The sequence below is a fragment of the Oncorhynchus mykiss genome, chromosome 17 (genome assembly GCF_013265735.2).
Source record: "Oncorhynchus mykiss isolate Arlee chromosome 17, USDA_OmykA_1.1, whole genome shotgun sequence".
NCBI lineage: Eukaryota > Metazoa > Chordata > Actinopteri > Salmoniformes > Salmonidae > Oncorhynchus > Oncorhynchus mykiss.
In genome coordinates, this window is record NC_048581.1 from 58,924,890 (window position 1) to 58,950,132 (window position 25,243).

The window sequence follows — 25,243 nt, forward strand, 5'->3', positions numbered from 1 at the left end:
GATGGTGTTTAAGACTGGAGTGTTTTGAATGCAGGAGATTGGCTTTGGGGATAGGAAGGTGGATGTGAGGAGGCAGGGGGAGAAAGTTAGATGCACAAATATCATACCGCCCCAAAAATGCTAACTTCCCCTGTTATTGTAATGGGAAGAGGTTAGCATGTCTTGGGGGTGTGAGATTTGTAACTTTCTCACTCATCATTAATCACGATTCATTCAGGACTATCTGTGGTAGCTTCCACATTAATGTAGAAGTGTTTAGAAACATATTATATTCTTATTTAGAAAAAAGTGACTCCAAAATACATTATTTACCATTTCATGCTCTATTGAGCACAAAATCATCTGAAACACAACCAAAACAAACAGAAAATGCATCCAAGTTTGTAGAGTCACAAGCTTGATGTAATCATTGCTTGCTAGGAATTTGGGACCAAATACTAACTTTTGACTCCTTTTTAATACACATATGTGAATTTGTCCCAATACTTATGCTCCTCTAAAATGGGGGACTATATACCGAAAAAATTCTAAACAGTTCAACCGCTATGGATAATAATACCCTCAGATTAAAGCTGACAGTCTGCACTTTAACCTCATAGTCATTGTATCATTTCAAATCCGAAGTGCTGGAGCCAAAACAGAAACAAATTGTCACTGTCCCAATACTTTTGGAGCTCACTGTAGATGTGGCTCTGATTAGTCCAATAGCAAGTGCAGGTTAGAAATACGCCCTCACAAATTCCCTGTATATAAATCTAGTCCTCTCTCTCTGATTGAGGTGCAGAGGGCTGAGCAGAGTAAACAACCTATTTGGAGGAGAGAAAAAAAGGAAAAAGGCACTGTGGTCTGTTTTTTCAATTATGTTGTGTTGTTTTTATAGTGCAATTTTGGTCAGACAGAAGTGCAGTAAATGAATGCAGACTGTTTTTCCTCTCTTCTAGGGAAGGAAACGCAGGATGGGGGAGGGATGGGGTGATGATGCATGGAGGAAGAAGAGAGAAGTGGGAGTAGAGTGGGAGTAGAGTGGGAGGGAGGGAGGGAGGGAGCGAGGGAGCGAGGAAGCGAGGAAGGTGGAAAAAAGTATTTGGCTTCCCAGTCAGAGTTTCTGTTTATCAGTTCCAATGATAGGCAATGGACTTCTTCTACTCTTTTGTTTTTAGCTGTTGAGCACACTGTTAGGGTGTTTCTCAACCCTCCTCCTCTTCACTCCATTCTTCCTCCACTCCTCCTCTTCCTCTTTTCTCTTTTGTTTTATCCATGGCTTAATCAACGTATTTTGGCCTGGCGGCCAGCTGGGAGTGTTTAAGCGTGGTTCCATGTTAAAATAAAAAGCACCATGGGGAATATGACCCCTGATTCCCGTAAACCTCCTTCTCTCCTCTCCTCTCCTACTGGCACAATAAAGGTATTTAAAAAAAACAAAAAATCTCCTCCTCTAAGCCAGCTGCTGCTGCATAATACATTTTCCTAATGGAAACCATAAAATCTCTCATCTCCCCCCTTTGTCAATTAAAAATATATATTTTTCTTAAGTGCATAAATGTCATCCATTTTGCCTGCCCTCTCCATTCAATCACATTGAAAATTGTGTGTGTGTGTGTTTAACAATGAAACCTCCTTTTGAATTCCATTTAGATTTATTGGCCATGAGCTGGTAAGCTTTCACTAGACACACTGTTATTGCCCTCTTAGACCATGGAATTTGCCTCATCATCCTACTCTTTCCTCTTTTAGAGAAAACTATCCCCTTGACCCTCCTAAATCAACACCGCGCCACCGTGTGTGTGTGTGTGTGTGTGTGTGTGTGTGTGTGTGTGTGAAAGATTGAAAGAGGGAGTGTTTGTAGGTTGAGTTTTGGTCAATAAAATGCACCTTGTGGGATGCCCCCTGCCTCAGAGAGAGAGCGCAAGAGAGACACACCCACACACTTTAAACCCAGTTATAATATTACTATTTTAGGGGACTGTATCACTGTGTTCCCCAGTGTCTCATCTCTCCTTTTCCTTCAACTCTGACAATGGGGCTCTTTCTATAAGTCTGGCAAACACTCAGTCTATGGTTGCTGTGGGAGGGAGTGGGAGAGTGGGAGGGAGGGAGTGTGTGTTGCTCTTTCTCTCTCCTCTACCCTCTGTATGTGCTGTATTCGGCATTGTTTGGGTGGAGCAGGGCATTTTCCCTTCAAGTCTCAGTGGGGTGGGGCATAACATATGTGTGTGTCAGACTTGGGTTGAAATCCTGTGAGGATTTGCTTTAGTGCCAGGTGGACGTTGGTGGACAGTGCCAGGTGGACGTTTTTTTTTTGCTTTAGTCTGGACAGTGCCAGGTGGACGTTTTTTTTTTTGCTTTAGTCTGGACAGTGCCAGGTGGACGGGGTTTTTTGCTTTAGTCTGGACAGTGCCAGGTGGACGTTTTTTTTTTGCTCTAGTCTGGACAGTGCCAGGTGGACGTTTTTTTTTTTTTGCTCTAGTCTGGACAGTGCCAGGTGGACGTTTTTTTTTTTTTGCTCTAGTCTGGACAGTGCCAGGTGGACGTTTTTTTTTTTGCTTTAGTCTGGACAGTGCCAGGTGGACGTTTTTTTTTTTGCTTTAGTCTGGACAGTGCCAGGTGGACGTTTTTTTTTTTTGCTTTAGTCTGGACAGTGCCAGGTGGACGGGTTTTTTTGCTCTAGTCTGGACAGTGCCAGGTGGACGGGGTTTTTTGCTCTTGTCTGGACAGTGCCAGGTGGACGGGGTTTTTTGCTCTAGTCTGGACAGTGCCAGGTGGACGTTTTTTTTGTTGCTTTAGTCTGGACAGTGCCAGGTGGACAGGGTTTTTTGCTCTAGTCTGGACAGTGCCAGGTGGACGGGGTTTTTTGCTTTAGTCTGGACAGTGCCAGGTGGACGGGGTTTTTTGCTCTAGTCTGGACAGTGCCAGGTGGACGTTTTTTTTTTGCTCTAGTCTGGACAGTGCCAGGTGGACAGGGTTTTTTGCTCTAGTCTGGACAGTGCCAGGTGGACGGGGTTTTTTGCTTTAGTCTGGACAGTGCCAGGTGGACGTTTTTTTTTTTTTTTGCTCTAGTCTGGACAGTGCCAGGTGGACGTTTTTTTTTTGCTTTAGTCTGGACAGTGCCAGGTGGACGGGGTTTTTTGCTCTAGTCTGGACAGTGCCAGGTGGACAGGGTTTTTTGCTTTAGTCTGGACAGTGCCAGGTGGACGTTTTTTCCCGCTCTAGTCTGGACAGTGCCAGGTGGACGTTTTTTTTTGCTCTAGTCTGGACAGTGCCAGGTGGATGTTTTTTTTTTTGCTTTAGTCTGGACAGTGCCAGGTGGACGGGTTTTTTTGCTCTAGTCTGGACAGTGCCAGGTGGACGGGGTTTTTTGCTCTAGTCTGGACAGTGCCAGGTGGACGGGGTTTTTCGCTCTAGTCTGGACAGTGCCAGGTGGACGTTTTTTTTTGCTCTAGTCTGGACAGTGCCAGGTGGACGTTTTTTTTTGCTCTAGTCTGGACAGTGCCAGGTGGACGTTTTTTTTTCTTCTCTAGTCTGGACAGTGCCAGGTGGACGTTTTTTTTTTGCTTTAGTCTGGACAGTGCCAGGTGGACGGGGTTTGCACTTCTTTCTATTCATATTATTGTAACAGACAAGCTCAATGTAGCACGTATAGTAGTATCTGAGATCAGGTCTGGCCTGTGTGTTTGTCCAGGTCTTTGAAGTTCTTGGAGGGGTGGGGCTGAGTCTATCCTCAGGCCATGGGAAAATCTACCAGCCTTAATGGGAGATTACACAGTACCATTTCTACCACTCTAACAACCACATTCTCACTCTCCTCTCCCAGCTGGAACAACCATATTAAAAAGGACCATAACACAACCACTGGATAACTAACTAATTCCCGAACGCAGCCACAGTGAAGCAGGGGGTATATAATGGGTATAATAGTACTCAGATATTCCAATCCTAAGCCAAACCATCAGCAGGTTTTTTAGAAAGAATCGAACCCTGTATCAGTGGTTCGGAGCAACTTCTGCGTACTGTTGGTGGACTTGGGAAGAAGGAGAGTAAGAGAGAGTGAGTCTGTCTGTGAATGACAGGAACATTGCTTAGAGGAAGCCTAATTTGCCAATGTCACGGTCATCTCTTTTGACATTCAGGGAAATTGCAAAGAATAACCCGAATTACAGAGGCTGCCAGGCTTTCTAGGCAACCGACCTGCGTGAGTCTGAGTGTGTGTGTGTGTGTATGTGTGCGCCTGAATGCTTGTGTGTGTGTGTTACTGTGTGTCATTCTGTAAGCGAGTGTCAAGGCTTTCTGCCACCCTGCATGTTATATTATAGCTTAATATGTATCCCTCTTCCATCACCACTCTGCTGCACATACAGTATGTAGAGGACACACACACACACAATACGGTGCCAGGTTAATGTGCTGTAGATTTAGAAACATCAGCAATGAGTGCATAATGGAATGTTTACATAGCTAGCAGTGAGACAGAGACAGACAGAAAGCCAGGCATAGCAGGACAGTTAGATATGGTTATAGTCACTGGGACTATCAAGTCATGATGGAGCTCCCTACCATTACCTCAATGTCTCACTCCACCATTTCCTTTACCACAGTACTAAACCGTACGGTACATTAGATCATACAGCGTGCAGGTGCCCACATCGACCGAGCCTGAGAGAGAGAACAGGTCAATGAAGATGTATCAGTTGACATGTAAAGTATTTTCATTGTTTCTAATCTTTTTATGTCTCCTCTTTTCCGTCTATTTTTATTTTCTCCCTCCCTTTTCCTTTCTCTCTCTTGCCCCCCTTCCTCTTCTCTCTCTGTATCTCCCCTACTCCCTCCCTCTTTCCACTCTCTCTCTATTTCACTCTCTCTTTCTCTCTCTGCTGTCCAGATGTGGAGCAGATGGCTATTGACTGGCTGACAGGAAACTTCTACTTTGTGGATGACGTGGACGACCGGATCTTTGTCTGTGACAAGGACGGTCAGACGTGTGTCACCCTGCTGGACCAGGAGCTGTACAACCCCAAGGGCATCGCCCTGGACCCCACTATGGGGTGAGGACACACACACACACACACACACACACACACACACACACACACACACACACACACACACACACACACACACACACACACACACGCCCCCAGACTGCTTATGCGTCCGTGTTTTGTCTTTTATGTTATGTACAGTGCCTTGCGAAAGTATTCGGCCCCCTTGAACTTTGCGACCTTTTGCCACATTTCAGGCTTCAAACATAAAGATATAAAACTGTATTTTTTTGTGAAGAATCAACAACAAGTGGGACACAATCATGAAGTGGAACGACATTTATTGGATATTTCAAACTTTTTTAACAAATCAAAAACTGAAAAATTGGGCATGCACAATTATTCAGCCCCTTTACTTTCAGTGCAGCAAACTCTCTCCAGAAGTTCAGTGAGGATCTCTGAATGATCCAATGTTGACCTAAATGACTAATGATGATAAATACAATCCACCTGTGTGTAATCAAGTCTCCGTATAAATGCACCTGCACTGTGATAGTCTCAGAGGTCCGTTAAAAGCGCAGAGAGCATCATGAAGAACAAGGAACACACCAGGCAGGTCCGAGATACTGTTGTAAAGAAGTTTAAAGCCGGATTTGGATACAAAAAGATTTCCCAAGCTTTAAACATCCCAAGGAGCACTGTGCAAGCGATAATATTGAAATGGAAGGAGTATCAGACCACTGCAAATCTACCAAGACCTGGCCGTCCCTCTAAACTTTCAGCTCATACAAGGAGAAGACTGATCAGAGATGCAGCCAAGAGGCCCATGATCACTCTGGATGAACTGCAGAGATCTACAGCTGAGGTGGGAGACTCTGTCCATAGGACAACAATCAGTCGTATATTGCACAAATCTGGCCTTTATGGAAGAGTGGCAAGAAGAAAGCCATTTCTTAAAGATATCCATAAAGTGTTGTTTAAAGTTTGCCACAAGCCACCTGGGAGACACACCAAACATGTGGAAGAAGGTGCTCTGGTCAGATGAAACCAAAATTGAACTTTTTGGCAACAATGCAAAATGTTATGTTTGGCGTAAAAGCAACACAGCTCATCACCCTGAACACACCATCCCCACTGTCAAACATGGTGGTGGCAGCATCATGGTTTGGGCCTGCTTTTCTTCAGCAGGGACAGGGAAGATGGTTAAAATTGATGGGAAGATGGATGGAGCCAAATACAGGACCATTCTGGAAAACCTGATGGAGTCTGCAAAAGACCTGAGACTGGGATGGAGATTTGTCTTCCAACAAGACAATGATCCAAAACATAAAGCAAAATCTACAATGGAATGGTTCAAAAATAAACATATCCAGGTGTTAGAATGGCCAAGTCAAAGTCCAGACCTGAATCCAATCGAGAATCTGTGGAAAGAACTGAAAACTGCTGTTCACAAATGCTCTCCATCCAACCTCACTGAGCTCGAGCTGTTTTGCAAGGAGGAATGGGAAAAAATGTCAGTCTCTCGATGTGCAAAACTGATAGAGACATACCCCAAGCGACTTACAGCTGTAATCGCAGCAAAAGGTGGCGCTACAAAGTATTAACTTAAGGGGGCTGAATAATTTTGCACGCCCAATTTTTCAGTTTTTGATTTGTTAAAAAAGTTTGAAAGATCCAATAAATGTCGTTCCACTTCATGATTGTGTCCCACTTGTTGTTGATTCTTCACAAAAAAATACAGTTTTATATCTTTATGTTTGAAGCCTGAAATGTGGCAAAAGGTCGCAAAGTTCAAGGGGGCCGAATACTTTCGCAAGGCACTGTATCTTATACCAATCCATCACCACTAGAGGTCGACCGATTAATCGGAATGGCCGATTTAATTAGGGCCGATTTCAAGTTCTTAACAATCGCAAATCGGTATTTTTGGACATAGATTTGGCCGATTTAAAGAAATATATTTTATACACCTTTTATTTAACTAGGCAAGTCAGTTAAGAACATGTTCTTATTTTCAATGACGGCCTAGGAACAGTGTGTTAACTGCCTTGTTCTGGGGCAGAATGACAGATTTTTACCTTGTCAGCTCAGGGATTCAATCTTGCAACCTTACAGTTAACTAACGTTAGTCCAACGCTCTAACCACCTGCCTGTCATTGCACTCCACGAGAAGCCTTCCTGTTACGCAAATGCAGTAAGAAGCCAAGGTAAGTTGCTAGCTAGCATTAAACTTATCTTATGAAAACAATCAATCAATCATAATCACTAGTTATAACTACACATGGTTGATGATACTAGTTTATCTAGCGTGTCCTGCGTTGCATATAATCGATGCGGTGCGCATTCACGGAAAAAAGACTGTCGTCGCTCCAACGTGTATCTAACCACAAACATCAATGCCTTTCTTAAAATCAATACACAGAAGTATATAGTTTTAAACCTGCATATTTAGCTAAAATAAATCCAGGTTAGCAGGCAATATTAACCAGGTGAAATTGTCACTTCTCTTGCATTCATTGCACGCAGTCGGGGTATTTGCGATAATAATAAACATCTTGTTTTCGAAATGATAGTTTCCGGATTCGACCATATTAATGACCAAAGGCTCGTATTTCTGTGTTATTATAATTAAGTCTATGATTTGATAGAGCAGTCTGACTGAGCGGTGGTAGGCAGCAGCAGGCTCGTAAGCATTTATTCAAACAGCACTTTCGTGTGTTTTTCCAGCAGCTCTTCGCTCTGCTTCAAGCATTGAGCTGTTTATGACTTCAAGCTTATCAACTCCCAAGATTAGGCTAGTGTAACCGATATGAAACGGCTAGCTAGTTAGCAGGGTGCGTGCTAATAGCATTTCAAATGTCACTCGCTCTGAGACTTGGAGTAGTTGTTCCCCTTGCTCTGCAAGTCTAACGCTGCTTCGAGGATGGCTGTTGTCGATGTGTTCCTGGTTCGAGGGACGGAAGCTATACTGTTACACTGGCAATACTAAAGTGCCTATAAGAACATCCAATAGTCAAAGGTATATGGGAGAGAAATTGTCCTATAAATACTATATTAACTACAACCTAAAACCTCTTACCTGGGAATATAGACTCATGTTAAAAGGAACCACCAGCTTTCATATGTTCTCATGTTCTGAGCAAGGAACTGAAACGTTAGCTTTCTTACATGGCACTTTTACTTTCTTCTCCAGCACTTTGTTTTTGCATTATTTAAACCAAATGGAACACGTTCCATTATTTATTTGAGGCCAAATTGATTTTATTGATGTATTATATTAAGTTAAAATAAGTGTTAATTCAGTATTGTTGTAATTGTCATTATAAAAAAAAAAAAATCCTTATTAATCGGTATCGGCTTTTTTTTGGTCCTCCAATAATCTGTATCGGTATCGGCGTTGAAAAATCATAATCGTTCGACCTCTAATCACCACACATGAAGTTCCCTTTAAGGAAATGAAGGTCAATTGAATTGATGTACACACCTGCAAAATCATTTTACATATACACACATTCACACTCATCATGTAACGGTCATTTGTTGGTCAAGGTTGGATGGGCATGTCTTTGCATGTATGCAGTGAGACAGCAAATTTCACACTGCAGTCTGTCTGTCCTCCCGTCTTAATCCCATGGGAACAGACCAATGTCCCAGAGCACGTGTGCTTTAACACGCCATAACAGTCCCATGAGAGGCCCAGTATGTGGGCCACCGTAGTCTGTCATTGTTACACAACCCAAAACAATGGGCTGGGGTTGAGGGGTGGGTGGAGGGGCGAAGGGGTTTCAGTTTTCCGAAACACTTGGAGGTGTTCCATTCCCCTCTCTGACTGGAAGTTTTGGGGAGCAGTAATTTAGTGCAGATGTTTCATTCCCCTCTCTGACTGGAAGTTTTGGGGGAGCAGTAATTTAGTGCAGATGTTTCATTCCCCTCTCTGACTGGAAGTTTTGGGGGAGCAGTAATTTAGTGCAGATGTTTCATTCCCCTCTCTGACTGGAAGTTTTGGGGAGCAGTAATTTAGTGCAGATGTTTCATTCCCCTCTCTGACTGGAAGTTTTGGGGGAGCAGTAATTTAGTGCAGATGTTTCATTCCCCTCTCTGACTGGGAGTTTTGGGGGAGCAGTAATTTAGTGCAGATGTTTCATTCCCCTCTCTGACTGGGAGTTTTGGGGGAGCAGTAATTTAGTGCAGATGTTTCATTCCCCTCTCTGACTGGAAGTTTTGGGGGAGCAGTAATTTAGTGCAGATGTTTCATTCCCCTCTCTGACTGGAAGTTTTGGGGGAGCAGTAATTTAGTGCAGATGTTTCATTCCCCTCTCTGACTGGGAGTTTTGGGGGAGCAGTAATTTAGTGCAGATGTTTCATTCCCCTCTCTGACTGGGAGTTTTGGGGGAGCAGTAATTTAGTGCAGATGTTTCATTCCCCTCTCTGACTGGGAGTTTTGGGGGAGCAGTAATTTAGTGCAGATGTTTCATTCCCCTCTCTGACTGGGAGTTTTGGGGGAGCAGTAATTTAGTGCAGATGTTTCATTCCCCTCTCTGACTGGAAGTTTTGGGGGAGCAGTAATTTAGTGCAGATGTTTCATTCCCCTCTCTGACTGGAAGTTTTGGGGGAGCAGTAATTTAGTGCAGATGTTTCATTTGTGTTGTTCAGCCCTGAGCCCCTGAGCGCTCCCAAATCTTGCCTTTTCACTGTTTTTCTATAGTCATGTTTTTATTTCAGCCCTGCTGTTTATGACGGGTCTCGGAACTCAATTCCAAAAGGGGTTGTGTGTGTGTGTGTGTGTGTGTGTGTGTGTGTGTGTGCTCGCCGTGTGTGTGTGTGTGTCTCTGTTTGTGTATGTGCGCGCATGTGCAAGTATTTGTTTTTCATTCCAACCAATTCCCAGTGCTATAATTGTCTGTGCAGTAATATACTCTGGTACATTTACTTCCCCTGCCTGATGTTGTCCAGCTGCTATAAGAGGATGAGAGTAATATTCTTGGCTGTAATTTAGAGATTATATAATATTTGTGTGTGTGTGTAGTTGACTGATTTGCCTTTAAATTGTTTAACTTGGGTCAGATGTTTCGGGTAGCCTTCCACAAGCTTTAAAATAACATAAAATCTATCAGAAATACGGTGTAGACGTTGTTGTTGTAAATGACTATTGTAGCTGGAAACGGCAATAAAAAAAAAAATGGAATATCTACATAGGTGTACAGAGGCCCATTATTAGCAACCATCACTCCTGTGTTCCAATGGCACGTTGTGTTAGATAATCCAAGTCATTTTAAAAGACTAATTGATCATGAGAAAACCCTTTTGCAATTATGTTAGCACAGCTGAAAACTATTGTTCTCATTAAAGAAGCAATAAAACTGGCCTTCTTTGGACTAGTTGAGTATCTGAAGCATTTGTGGGTTCGATTACAGGCTCAAAATGGCCAGAAACAAAGAACTTCTGAAACTCGTCAATCTATTCTTGTTGTGAGAAATGAAGGCTATTCCAATGCATGAAACTGAAGATCTCGTACAACGCTGTGTACTAGTCTCAACTTAAAACAGTTTTTTAAATGTATCTTTTATTTCACCTTTTATTTAACCAGGTAGGCTAGTTGAGAAAAAGTTCTCATTTGCAACTGCGACCTGGCCAAGATAAAGCCTAGCAGTGTGAACAGACAACACATGGAGTAAACAATTAACAAGTCAATAACACAGTAGAAAAAAAAGAGTCTATATACATTGTGTGCAAAAGGCATAAGGAGGTAGGGGAATAATTACAATTTTGCAGATTAACACTGGAGTGATAAATGATCAGATGGTCATGTACAGGTAGAGATATTGGTGTGCAAAAGAGCAGAAAAGTAAATGAATATAAACAGTATGGGGATGAGGTAGGTAAAATTGAGTGGGCTATTTACTGATAGACTATGTACAGCTGCAGCGATCGGTTAGCTGCTCAGATAGCAGATGTTTGAAGTTGGTGAGGGAGATAAAAGTCTCCAACTTCAGTGATTTTTGCAATTTGTTCCAGTCGCAGGCAGCAGAGAACTGGAACAAAAGGCGGCCAAATGAGGTGTTGGCTTTAGGGATGATCAGTGAGATACACCTGCTGGAGCGCGTGCTACGGGTGGGTGTTGCCATCCTGACCAGTGAACTGAGATAAGGCGGAGCTTTACCTAGCATGGACTTGTAGATGACCTGGAGCCAGTGGGTCTGGCAACAAATATGTAGCGAGAGCCAGCCGACTAGGAGCATACAGGTCGCAGTGGTGGGTGGTATAAGGTGCTTTAGTAACAAAATGGATGGCTCTGTGATAAACTGCATCCAGTTTGCTGAGTAGAGTATTGGAAGCTATTTTGCAGATGACATTGCCAAAGTCGAGGATCGGTAGGATAGTCAGTTTTACTAGGGTAAGTTTGGCGGCGTGAGTGAAGGAGGCTTTGTTGCGGAATAGAAAGCCGACTCTAGATTTGATTTTAGATTGGAGATGTTTGATATGAGACTGGAAGGAGAGTTTACAGTGAAGAGGCAACTCCGGGATGCTGGCCTTCTATAGGCAGAGTTCCTCTGTCCAGTGTCTGTGTTCTTTTGCCCATCTTAATAATTTATTTTTATTGGCCAGTCTGAGATATGGCTTTTACTTTGCAACTCTGCCTAGAAGGCCAGGATCCCGGAGTCGCCTCTTCACTGTTGACGTTGAGATTGATGTTTTGCGGGTACTATTTAATGAAGCTACCAGTTGAGGACTTGCGAGGCATCTGTTTCTCAAACTAGACACTCTAATGTACTTGTCCTCTTGCTCAGTTGTGCACCGGGGCCTTTCCGAGAGCATGTCCAAGACAGTGATAGTTTCCTCCTGTTTAGGAACCAGTGAGAGGCACGGTAAACAAGCTTTTTAAGGAGAAAGACATAATAGAATATCAAATGTTCTAGTTAGGCCCAGGAGGTGTCCCTAGGTTGTTGTTGGACAAACTTACCACACTCAAATAGTCCTCCATATATAACCTAATGAAGGTAATAAGGGGTATTCAACTACAGAGCCAAGTTTCCCCTACATTTATCAATTCACCAATCAACCAATCACTGTGAAGCAGCTGTCTCTCCTCTCCCGCAGCTCTTCCCTAGGTTGTTGCTGGAAATGAAAACATTGTCATGCTCAGTTAACTTACCTGCTGAAATATGTTTGGAATAAAATAGAATCTAGAATTCTTGTCTATAATCATCTCCCTCCCCTATTCTTCTTCCACAGTAAAGTGTTCTTCACAGACTACGGTCAGATCCCCAAGGTGGAACGTTGTGACATGGATGGTCAGAACCGGACTAAGCTGGTGGACAGTAAGATTGTGTTCCCCCACGGTATCACCCTGGACCTGGTCAGCAGGCTGGTCTACTGGGCTGATGCATACCTGGACTACATAGAGGTGGTGGACTACGAAGGCAAGAACAGACACACCATCATACAGGGCCTGCTGGTGAGGACATACACGCACATGCACACACAAGCACACAAGGACATCGAGGGCAAGAACAAACGCACTATCATTCAGGGCCTGCTTGTGAGCTCATCAACCTGAGACTGTCTGGAAGCTAGCATACGTCAGAGTTCTGGAAGGGATCAGTTAAGTGGGTTTAACATTGTGGAATGTTGTAGATTGTTAATGTTGTGTAGAGCAGATGGACATCTTTATGTAGTGTAAGGCGCTGTGAACTTTACATTCATAGTTTTCCAAGCAGTTCAATCTTAAATGGAAATACATGGCACTAAAACCAAGTGCCCCCCCTTTTTTGTGTGTACATCTATGTAGAGATTCCCTTGTTTTTCTCTCCTGTGAGGATCCTTTCTCCCCTGCGGTTGTAGTAGTTTGTAGACCGGTGAGCTATGGCCAGAGAGCAGGGGGTGGACAGTAGCCTTTTCATTAGAGTGCTGATTAGTAGGAGGTAAGGCTGAGCTCTGGACGGTGCCGCGGCAGGCGTGGCCAAGCGCCTTTTAAACCTGTTAGCAGGGCTTTTATCGCTAGCTGTCTCTGTCTGCACAAGTAATAGCCTTCATTTACTCACTGGGCCTGGGGGCAGAGACATGTGTACACACACACACACACACACACACACACACACACACACACACAAAGCCCCTTCATTTGTGTGTGTGTGCCAGATAGCAATCAGCAGCAGTTTAAAGTCCATGGACGGTTATTGATGGTGTGGTATGGGCTGTGTTGCAGAGAGCATCTGTGTTTATCCCTGCCCTGCCTCATCTTAATGGACGTTAGTTGCTCTGATCTGAAACACTGATGGGCCTCCAACGTCTATGTGACGTTAGTGCTGTTTTACTGGGACAGTACGCCTGGCTTTCTTCTCACGGATGAATGTGTGTTTGTTTAGGCTTGCTAGAGTGCATTGAATAAAATGGAGCCCTGTGTCATGCGAAGGGTGATGTTTAGAATTCTGAAGCACCTTTGCGGTTGGGTTCGGACATACTGAGTGAAGGGGAATGCTGTATTGATTGTGACTTTTTGGGGTTTTGCGTCACTCATTCTCTCTCCCTCCCCCTCTTTTTCTCTTTCCTCCCTTATTCTCTCCCTCCCTCCCTCTCCCCACCCTCTCTGTCAGATTGAGCATCTGTACGGTCTGACAGTGTTTGAGAACTACCTGTATGCCACTAACTCGGACAACGCCAACATGCAGCCTAAGACCAGTGTGATCCGAGTGAACCGCTTCAACAGCTCTGACTACCAGGTGGTGACCCGCGTCGACAAGGGAGGAGCCCTGCACGTCTACCACCAGAGACGCCAGCCCCCAGGTAACTGTTGTTATAGGGTTCTGTATTTTATGCTGGGCATATTGTCAAATCAATTCTATATTGAACCCACAGACATAGTGGTATAGTTGAAATTAATTTGAATACTAAAAAAAGTCCTCTCCTCCAGTGCGTAGCCATGCATGTGAGCCAGACCAGTTTGGGAAGGCAGGAGGCTGCTCTGATATTTGTCTGCTGGGGAACAGCCATAAGACCCGCACCTGCCGCTGTCGCTCCGGCTTCAGCCTGGGGAGTGACGGGAAGTCCTGCAAGAGTAAGTACCACACAGCCAATCTCGTCTCAGGTACACCACAGCACAGCCTATTATCTGTTAGGCACTTTTACAACCCAAGCCAATCCGCTTTAAGATGCTGAATTATATCTGCTCTGAGATACAACAACACAGCCAACCCATTCCTACATACGATAGTCTACGGCACAGATGATGTCACAGCCTATCTACTTTCAGCTCCTCCAATCAGCTCCTTCACAAATCTGGCTATCCATTCCTCCTCTGCGGCGGTCTCTTTGAGCAGCTAAATCTCATGTCTGAGCAGTAGAAATCGTCTGACTCACCTGGCATTGACAGCCAACCTCCCTAATCAATGTCTACATGCCTGAAGTCCCACTGTAACTTTAAACCGGAGGCATAGATTGATTCTGTGATTGAACCTGTGCCAAGGGCAGTGAAGGTTCAGTCAGGAAAACCGCATGCCCCTGAGCTAAGGTCTGGGACACCCCTAATGTGCATGTATTAACCAGGCTTTTCTCCAATTGACTACTTCGGTATGCTGCATCATGTAAGTTGCAGCCGCATCCCTGATTGATTCACTTTGCCCGCAAGGTATGTATTAATATGCTGTGAGGATATGAAAGCAAGCACATATTGATCTGTTTCTAGACTATAACCCTTTGGTGGCCTTGATAACCACACCACGGTAGATTGATTCAACAGAAGCCGCTCCCGTCCGCCATGCCATACGGAACTCCCGCTTGTTCATTTGAATGATTTGAAAATCGCTTACGATTCTCATTAGGTTGACGGGATTATGCTGCTCTTGCGCCTTTTCTGTCTGTTTTAAATCATGCAAATGACATGGGAGCAGTGTAATTTAGTTGCAGCATTTCAATTGGGAATTCTTTTCTGAGACGCAATCGGTCACAAGATTTAAGAAAGCCGGGAATATTGGAAGGGATTGGAATCATGTGGATCTCATCAAACAACAAAGGCCTCACCAATACTCTCCTCCTCCTGGTCCCATGTCTGTCTGTCGTAGCATTGTAGTGTGACTTGAAATCCTTTTAAGAAGCTACCTCTCAGGTTGGGCAGACTTGCTAGAGAGATGCTAACTAGATTTGTGTTTATAATAAGTTTACAGTCAAAAGCCCCTATTCATAAAGCATCTCAAAGTGATGATCTAGGATCAGTTTTTGTCTTCTAGATCATAATGAATAAGATTACATGGACAGGGGGATGGCTGATCCTAGATCAACATTCTTACTCGGAGATGATTTATGAATACATACCCAGTAAGTCCTCTCTATCTCCCATGCTGTTTCTCAGAGCCGGAGCATGAGCTGTTTCTGGTGTACGGTAAAGGTCGTCCAGGGGTCATCAGAGGGATGGACATGAATGCTAAGGTCCCAGATGAGTACATGATCCCCATAGAGAACCTGATGAACCCCAGAGCCCTGGACTTCCACTCGGAGAGTGACTTCATATATTTCGCCGACGCCACCAGCTACCTCATCGGCCGCCAGAAGATCGACGGTACAGAAAGGGACACCATTCTGAAGGAAGGTACGGTAATGTTGGCCATTTTCGGGAATCATTACAGTAATAGGGAGTAGTGGCCATTTTGGTTCCAAAATAATGCTAGCGCCTTGTCAGATGCTCTTGTGAGGGTAGAGGTGGTCATTTTAGCTCTGTTTGTCCAGTTTTGTTGTGTATAATAGGGTGACTGGCCTCTCACCACCTATTCCTCTGTGTTCCAGGGATCCATACAGTCGAGGGTATAGCGGTGGACTGGATGGCTGATAACCTGTACTGGACAGATGATGGGCCCAAGAAGACCATCAGTGTGGCCAGGCTGGAGAAGGCTTCCCAGACTCGCAAGACTCTCATCGATGGCAAGATGACCCACCCCCGCGCCATCGTAGTGGACCCCCTGCACGGGTAAGAGACGGAGAGAGAGGGGGGGGGGAGAAAGATGGAAGGAAAGATGGTGGTTTCAGATTGGTCTTTAAACTGTTGAGCTGCAACTTTAACGTTTGTGGGTTGGATGTGTGGGAGAGGTTAGGTAAAAGTTGTTTTGTGGGAGGCGGTAGGTTTTAATTTAATTCAGAGTGTGTGTGTGTGTTGGGAGTATTTGATTCCCTCTGCTTCTTAATAGATTCTTTTGATATTCTAATGAGCCTCTCCCATGTGTGTGTGATGTGGCAGGGAGATGATTGGAAAGTTGACCCTGGGGGGTGTGGGTTAGTGTGTGTGTTGGTGTTAGTGTACATGCATACAAAATGTACATGCATATGTGTGTGGGTCACAAAAGAGCAGATGGTCATCTGTCGATAATAGCCTCCTGTCACTAAGCCCCCATTGTCCCCTCATGGCGCTTCAAAACAATTCTCTCTCTGTGTGTGTGTGTGTGTGTGTGTGTGTGTGTGTGTGTGTGTGTGTGTGTGTGTGTGTGTGTGTGTGTGTGTGTGTGTGTGTGTGTGTGTGTGTGTGTGTGTGTGTGTGTGTGTGTGTGTGTGTGTGTGTGTGTGTGTGTGTGATAATTAAGCAATAGGACATATACCACAATCCCCAGTGGTGAAAAAAAAAGGCTGATATACCTCAGCATCCAGGAGACAAACTACCCGGTTTATAATATGATATTTAGCAGACGCTTTTATCCAAAGCGACTTAGTCATGTGTGCATATATTTACTTATGAGTGGTCCCTGGAATCAAACCCACTACCCTGGGGTCGCAAGAGCCATGTTCCACCAACTGAGCTACAGTGTACTGGGCACCCGGGGTTCTCTCTCCAAGCGGTCTTAATCTGTGTGTGACTCTTCATATTGATGTACCCTCAGCTGGCCCGCTCCCTAGAGCAATACACACACACACAAACACACTTTAGATTGGCCGTGACAGAGAGATGTGCGTCCACACACTCTCCTGGAGAAGCGCTCACCTCCACTAAGACCTGTAATCAATCAGCCAGCCAGAGAGAGCGAGAGAAATAGGGGAGAGCGAGGGAGACGAGGAGAGACGGAGTGGAGGAGCGCGAGGAGAGTGAGATTGATCGAACCCGAGGTAGAAGTAGGGAGGAATAGAGAGAATGGGGGAAGGAGAGGTAAAGATGAGAGGTAGAGACCGGTAGAGGGGAGGAGTCTCAGAGGGAGAAATTGATTGAGTCAGATGGTCACTCATACTACAGTGTGATGAGGAGAGTCTGGTGTTACATAATGAGTTGTTTAACAGCCGATATTGGACTTGGTCATAGTGGTGGCCGGCTGGCTGGATCGATAGTCCTTTGGTGTTCATCTATCAGGGGCTTTGACAGACAGCTCCAATCTGGAGAGAATGTCATTAGTCAGTATATTGACAGCCAGACTAGGGGACCGTTCACTGTGGGGGTGAACGAGGGTGGTTAGGAGACGTCCTATAGAATGCTACTCGATCAGATGTCAGCTGGGGCAGAATTGTCCAGTCACAATGGACCAAAACACACACACACACGCACACCCTGCTCACCCACCCCTCCTCTCTCTCTTCCAAGGTGGATGTACTGGACTGACTGGGAGGAAGATCCCAAGGAGAGTAAAAGAGGGAAGATTGAGCGGGCCTGGATGGATGGTTCTAACAGGAACGTGTTCCTGACCAGTAAGACAGTCTTGTGGCCCAATGGTCTGAGTCTGGACATCCCACAGGGCATTCTGTACTGGGTGGACGCATACTATGACCGCATCGAGATGGTCTACATTAACAACACTGAACGCAAGGTCAGTCAGACTGGTTACTAGTGCTTAACCTAACCCCAACCCTAACCCTAACCCTACTATGACCACCTCAACAACACCGAACTCAAGGTCAGACATTGACAATACCTGTGTTTCAGTTGCAAAATGTTTTGCTAAGGTGTGCACTAATGAATATGATCTTGTGTTGTGCTGTTGCTATCAGACGGTATACGAGGGTCAGGAGTTGAACCACGCCTTTGGCCTGTGTCACTACAAACACTTCCTGTTCTGGAACGAGTACCGCAGCGGCAGCATCTACAAACTGGACCAGGTCACCAGGACCGTCACCCTGCTCCGCAACGAACGGCCGCCCATCTTCGAGATCCGCATGTATGACGCCCAGCAGCAACAAGGTACAGGACACTACACTCTGTCCACCCAGACACAACCCCATCCATCTGTCTACCCAATCACTCATCACTTTTTATTATCGCGACCGTTCTCATATCAGATGACAGATCTGCAGCTAGGTCTAAATTGTAACTTGAGATATAATGCATTCGGAAAGTATTCAGACCCCTTGACTTTTTCCACGTTTTGTTACATTACAGCCTCATTCTAAAATGGATTGAATATTTATTTTTCTTATCAATCGACACACAATACCCCATAATGACATTTTTGCAAATCTATAATAATAATAAAAAAACAGAACTTATTTACATAAGTATTCAAGCCCTTTGCTATGAAGCTCGAAATTGAGCTCAGGTGCATCCTGTTTCAATTGGTCATCCTTTAGATGTTTCTACAACTTGATAGGAGTACACCTGTGGTAAATTCAATTGATTGGACATGATTTGGAAAGACACACACCTGTCTATACAGTGGGGCAAAAAAGTATTTAGTCAGCCACCAATTGTGCAAGTTCTCTCACTTAAAAAGATGAGAGGCCTGTAATTTTCATCATAGGTACACTTCAACTATGACAGACAAAATGAGAAAAAAAAATCACATTGTTGGATTTTTTATGAATTTATTTGCAAATTATGGTGGAAAATAAGTATTTGGTCACCTACAAACAAGCAAGATTTCTGGCTCTCACAGACCTGTAACTTCTTCTTTAAGAGGCTCCTCTGTCCTCCACTCGTTGCCTGTATTAAGGGCACCTGTTTGAACTTGTTATCAGTATAAAAGACACCTGTCCACAACCTCAAACAGTCACACTCCAAACTCCACTATGGCCAAGACCAAAGAGCTGTCAAAGGACACCAGAAACAAAATTGTAGACCTGCACCAGGCTGGGAAGACTGAATCTGCAATAGGTAAACAGCTTGGTTTGAAGAAATCAACTGTGGGAGCAATTATTAGGAAATGGAAGACATACAAGACCACTGATAATCTCCCTCGATCTGGGGCTCCACACAAGATCTCACCCAGTGGGGTCAAAATTATCACAAGAACGGTGGGCAAAAATCCCAGAACCACACGGGGGGACCTAGTGAATGCCATGCAGAGAACTGGGACCAAAGTAACAAAGCCTACCATCAGTAACACACTACGCCACCAGGGACTCAAATCCTGCAGTGCCAGACGTGTCCCCCTGCTTAAGCCACTACATGTCCAGGCCCGTTTGAAGTTTGCTAGAGAGCATTTGGATGATCGAGAAGAGGATTGGGAGAAGGTCAGATGAAACCAAAATATAACTTTTTGGTAAAAACTCAACTCGTCGTGTTTGGAGGACAAAGAATGCTGAGTTGCATCCAAAGAACACCATACCTACTGTGAAGCATGGGGGTGGAAACATCATGCTTTGGGGCTGTTTTTCTGCAAAGGGACCAGGACGACTGATCCGTGTAAAGGAAAGAATGAATGGGGCCATGTATCGTGAGATTTTGAGTGAAAACCTCCTTCCATCAGCAAGGGCATTGAAGATGAAACGTGGCTGGGTCTTTCAGCATGACAATGATCTCAAACACACCGCCCGGGCAATGAAGGAGTGGCTTCGTAAGAAGCATTTCAAGGTCCTGGAGTGGCCTAGCCAGTCTCCAGATCTCAACCCGATAGAAAATCTTTGGAGGGAGTTGAAAGTCCGTGTAGCCCAGCAACAGCCCCAAAACATCACTGCTCTAGAGGAGATCTGCATGGAGGAATGGGCCAAAATACCAGCAACAGTGTGTGAAAACCTTGTGAAGACTTACAGAAAACGTTTGACCTCTGTCATTGCCAACAAAGGGTATATAACAAAGTATTGAGAAACTTTCGTTATTGACCAAATACTTATTTTCCACCATAATTTGCAAATAAATGTATTAACAATCCTACAATGTGATTTTCTGGATTTTTTTCTCATTTTGTCTGTCATAGTTGAAGTGTACCTATGATGAAAATTACAGGCCTCATCTTTTTAAGTGAGAGAACTTGCACAATTGGTGGCTGACTAAATACTTTTTTGCCCCACTGTATGTCCCACAGTTGACAGTGCATGTCAGAGCAAAAACCAAGCCATGAGGTCAAAGGAATTGTCTGTAGAGCTCCAAGACAGGATTGAGTTGAGGCACAGATCTGGGGATGGGTACTAAAATATTTATTCAGCATTGAAGGTCCCCAAGAACAGTGGCCTCCATCATTCTTAAATGGAAGAACTTTGGAACAACCAAGACTTTTCCTAAAGCTGGCCGCTCGGCCAAACTGAGCAATCGGGGGAGAAGGGCCTTTGTTAGGGAGGTGACCTGATGATCACTCTGGCAGAGCTCCAGAGTTCCTCTGTGGAGATGGGAGAACCTTCCAGAAGGACAACCATCTCTGCAGCCAAGTGTCACGTGTGGAAGAAACCTGGCTCCACCCCTACGGTGAAGCATGGTGGTGGCAGCATCATGTTGTAGGGATGTTTTTCAGCGGCAGGGACTGGGAGACTAACAGATCAAAGTACAGAGAGATCCTTGATGAAAACCTGTTCCAGACCGCTAAGGACCTCCGACTGGGGTGAAGGGTCACCTTCCAACAGGACAACAACCCTAAGGACACAGCCGAGCTTCGGGACAATTCTCTGAATGTCCTCGAGTGGCCCTGCCAAATCCTGGATGTGAACCCGATTGAGCATCTCTGGAGAAACCTGAAAATAGCAGTGCAGCAACTCTCCTCATCCAACCTGACAGTGCGTGAGAGGATCTGAAGAATGGGAGAAACTCCCCAAATACAGTTGTGCCAAGGTTGTAGCATAATACCCAAGAAGACTCAAGTCTGTAATCGCTGCCGAAGGTGCTTCAAGTACTGAGTAAAGGGTCTGAACACTTATATAACACTAATATTTAATATTCTATAAAAAAATGTCTAAAAACCTGTTTTTTGGTTTGTTATTATGGGGTATTGTGTGTAGACTGATGGGGAGAAAACAATTTAAGCAATGCGGAAAAAGTCTAGGGGTCTGAAATAACAAAATGCGGAAAAAGTCAAGGGGTCTGAATACTTTCCGAATGCACTGTATCTCTGATACACATACATTGCATGCACAAACCCTTATATTCAGACACTAATCTGTGTGTTTATAACCCCCCCCCCTCTCTCTCTGTGCAGGTTCTAATGCATGTCGTGTGAATAACGGTGGCTGCAGTAGTCTGTGTCTGGCCATCCCTGATGGGAGACAGTGTGCCTGTGCAGAGGACCAGCTACTAGATGACAAAGACAACACCAGCTGTAAAGGTGAGAGGTCAGGGAGCAAGGGAGCAGGGAGCATAGGAGACTAGGAGTTTACCCTCAATTCAAAACTCCCACAATGTGTGTGCATGTGAACTCGTGTGGAAGGTAATTTTGTCACATGCTACCGACATCAGGGTTTATAGAGATTAGCCTAGAATAAAACTCTATTTCAAATTTGAACTGTCAGTGTATGTGTCTGAGAGGGGAAGAAAGAACAAATGTGTATAGAATGCAAATAGAAATCCCTCTCACGCATGGAGCAGTCAGCACAGATTTTAAGGGTGTGGGGAGGGGGGGTGGATTAGGGTCTGACAGTAGGCTTGACACACACACATACACACACTGGGCTCATGTTGACTCACTGCTTTGACAGGGTTTGTATTTGTTGTTGGTTGCTGATGTGATTGGTGTTGGTTGCAGTGTATTAGCTAGTATCTCTCTGTCCCTCTCCACTCATGAAACTTTGTCGGTGAAATGTGTTCTTTAAACGTTCAATTTCTCTCTTTCCATGTCTATCTCTTCCTCTGTCCCTCTCTCCCCCTCTCCCTCCAGTCAACCCCACCTACATCCCTCCTCCTCAGTGTCAGCCAGGGGAGTTTGCCTGTAAGAACAACCGCTGTATCCAGGAGCGATGGAAGTGTGACGGTGACAATGACTGTCTGGACAACAGCGACGAGGCCCCTGAGCTCTGCCGTGAGTGTGCATACAGACACACACACATACACTGATTTTAGATCAGCTACCTTTCCTTTGGTCTCTGTGCAGCTGAAGACAGATGCCCTTTCAGTATTTCAATTTGACAGTCTTTTGATGCCAGAATGAATTGAGAAACGACAGACTTTGTGTGTTTATGTGGAGTTTGTATTTGCACATTTGCCTGCGGGAGAGTGTGTGTGTGTGTGTGCGCGTGTGTGTGTGTGAAGGAATGTGGGAATGTTGGTGGGTCTGGAAAAGCTCTCTCTGTCTGTCTGTGGTCAGAGTGCAGACAGGCTCCAGTAGCCTAGCCAGAGAGTCTGTGTCTGTCTGTGCCCTCTTACACTCTGTACCCCTGCTATCCCCCTTCTATCCTTCTTCAATCCCTCCCTCTCTCCCCCTCCAGACCAGCACACCTGTCCGACCGACAGGTTTAAGTGTCAGAACAACCGCTGTATCCCTCTGCGCTGGCTGTGTGACGGAGACAACGACTGTGGCAATGACGAGGATGAGTCTAACACCACCTGCTCTGGTAGGACGCTCAAACACTCACACGCTCAAACGCAGATGTGCACACGCGCACACACACACGAGTAACACACACACATTCTGTGCACATTATTTTCTCTCTTTCTCGCTCTTTATTTTTCTGTTTTGCTGTCTCTTTCTTTTCTCTCTTTCTCTGTCGTACACATCGTTCAGACAATGGTTGTTTAGGGCTGACCTTTCCCTCAGCTTAGCCCAGTGTACATGGACTGAATCCACACAAAGCTCTGGAGATCCTCAAAATGTCATTTCCCATGAATCCAACTCCTGTTGTAACATTTCAAAGGGCAATCTAATAACATCCTATTGGAGTCGTTCTCCTGAGGATAACTGTTTATTAATCTCAATGCCCCCCCCCCCACACTCCTACCATTTCAGCACGCACCTGCCCCCCCAACCAGTACTCGTGTGCCAGCGGTCGCTGTATCCCCATCTCCTGGACATGTGACCTGGACGATGACTGTGGGGACCGCTCTGACGAGCCTGCGTCATGTGGTAGTTCACCTGCCTCACCTTTGACCCTTGACCCTTATCTTTCTCTTATGCTATAACACACAGAAAATAAATCTTCCTCAGAAAAGACAAAACACAATACCCATATCACTGAAACCCAGGCTCGTAGTGCGGCCCGGAACTATCATGGTCATAGCTAGTAAAGTCGTAAGTTACTGTTACTGTTGTTTCTTATGACACGAAGCACTCGGTCTTCCATTTGCTCTCTCTCATTCTCTCTCTCCGTCCAGCCTACCCCACCTGTTTCCCTCTCACCCAGTTCACCTGCAATAACGGACGCTGCATCAACATCAACTGGCGCTGTGACAATGGTGAGTGTCTCTCCTTCGTCTTCCTCGTTCTCCTACTGCGTGTGCATCTCTAGTCATCACCAGCTCTATCACTGACTCGTTGCTACGCATGTCATTTGATGTCCACATGTCTCTGACTACAGCTTTCCTCTCTATTTGGCAAGGGTGTTTGTGTGTTTGTTTCTTCTCTCATTGTCATTGGCTCGTTGTGTTGTTGTTCAATGTGTATTGTTGTCGTGCCGTCCGCCCACTCCGCTGTCTCCGTTGATTTCTTTGTTTCAGAAAAGGATTGTGGGGACGGCTCTGATGAGTTGAATTGTCCGAACCCGACCGGTTAGTGCATAGATCAACATGCACCAAAGCCAGGGCTCGCTAGGGGGGCCCCAGAGGGGAGGGAGAGGGAGACCTGCTACTGTAGGGGGAACCAGGGATGCTTTCCTTACTAACGGCAGCTTTACCCTTTAACAGTAGTTAATTATTCATCTCAATAGACCGATAATGGAGGCTCTTACTGCTTCTACTCACCCACTTAATGCAGGAGGAAGAGCTCTCCATTGTAATCGTAATGAATGGACAAGAATCAAAGATGGAGAACATTTGTTGTTCATTATTAAACAACAAGGTCCAATTGGCCTCAACCCTATCGGCAATAGTGAGCTTACTTTTTATATTCATCTGCCAGTGGACACCATTAAGGTTTAGTTACCAGACAAACCTCCCTGTTAGAAGTGCTTAGAGGAGGTCTGTGGGGAAGCATCTCCTCTGCTGCCAAGCTCAATGTATCAGTGCTGGGTACATTCACTCGTGGTGCATGGTTTGATCTATGCAGTTTCTGTGATTTATTTTCCTCTATCTCTTCTCCTTTTTTCCTCACATTGAAATTCATTTGTAAATGTAATGTTAAGTGTTTTGGTATGCGAGTCTGCATTTCATGTCATGGAAATTGCATTATGAACAATAGTTGTGTAAAGGCTATTTACATTGTGATAACCTATTGTCTGAGTGACGAGAGAACTGACATTGACAGTGTTCTTCATAACTAATGTAAATGACCAGGTACATAAACAATAACCTGGGAGATTTTGTTTTTGTCTTTCACTCTAGTCTGCCTATGTTGTGTGTATGAGCGGTGCGAGGTAGAGGTTTGACTGCGTTTGCCTTGCAGATAATGATTGTGGGGACAACAGTGACGAGGCAGGCTGCAGCCACTCCTGCTCCAGCGCCCAGTTCAAGTGTAACAGCGGCCGCTGCATCCCGGACTACTGGACCTGCGACGGAGACAACGACTGTGGAGACTACAGCGACGAGACTCACGCCAACTGCACCAATCAGGGTGAGTGTCGGCACTGTAGCCCACCAATCGCTGTCTGTGAGAGCGTAACCCACCAATCTTTGTGTGAACTCCGTAACTCACCAATCATTGTGAGTGTTGATTCCATGTCGGCTCCGTAACCAACCAATCGCTGTCTGGGTGTGTCAACTACTGCATGTAACGCACCAATCAGGTGCCAAATATATTACTGTGTCGGCTTCATAACCCACCAACCATGACAACTTAATGCCATATTACTGTATGTGCTATAGACCAGCCAAATGAAAAGGGTTAGTCTACAACAGGATTCTAGATGGCTGTTGACTGTGTGAAACCTCACTACACCATGTTCCTAGTTGTGCAACAGACATGCAATTATGTCATAAACACTACTCTCTCCCTCTATCTCTCTCCCTCTAGCTTATAAACCTGCTAGTATCTCCTTCGAACATATAATTAAGAATTGGGGAAACAAACTCACTATTTATA

General features: G+C 44.9%; 1 protein-coding gene across 6 annotated transcripts in view; it reads left to right on the forward strand.

The window, feature by feature from the left end:
- The window catches only part of LOC110494239 (low-density lipoprotein receptor-related protein 1), a 178,186-nt gene that overhangs the window by 91,996 nt on the left and 60,947 nt on the right, over positions 1 to 25,243 (forward strand). For all 6 annotated transcript variants that reach the window (XM_036950321.1, XM_036950323.1, XM_036950324.1 and 3 more), the window contains exons 7-20: positions 4,877 to 5,039; positions 12,210 to 12,432; positions 13,571 to 13,760; positions 13,888 to 14,031; positions 15,322 to 15,558; positions 15,753 to 15,933; positions 17,524 to 17,746; positions 17,928 to 18,117; positions 21,278 to 21,403; positions 21,953 to 22,093; positions 22,500 to 22,625; positions 23,018 to 23,134; positions 23,383 to 23,463; positions 24,608 to 24,775. In XM_036950321.1, the coding sequence (XP_036806216.1) occupies positions 4,877 to 5,039; positions 12,210 to 12,432; positions 13,571 to 13,760; positions 13,888 to 14,031; positions 15,322 to 15,558; positions 15,753 to 15,933; positions 17,524 to 17,746; positions 17,928 to 18,117; positions 21,278 to 21,403; positions 21,953 to 22,093; positions 22,500 to 22,625; positions 23,018 to 23,134; positions 23,383 to 23,463; positions 24,608 to 24,775 (2,310 nt within the window). The remainder of the gene's footprint in view (positions 1 to 4,876; positions 5,040 to 12,209; positions 12,433 to 13,570; positions 13,761 to 13,887; positions 14,032 to 15,321; positions 15,559 to 15,752; positions 15,934 to 17,523; positions 17,747 to 17,927; positions 18,118 to 21,277; positions 21,404 to 21,952; positions 22,094 to 22,499; positions 22,626 to 23,017; positions 23,135 to 23,382; positions 23,464 to 24,607; positions 24,776 to 25,243) is intronic.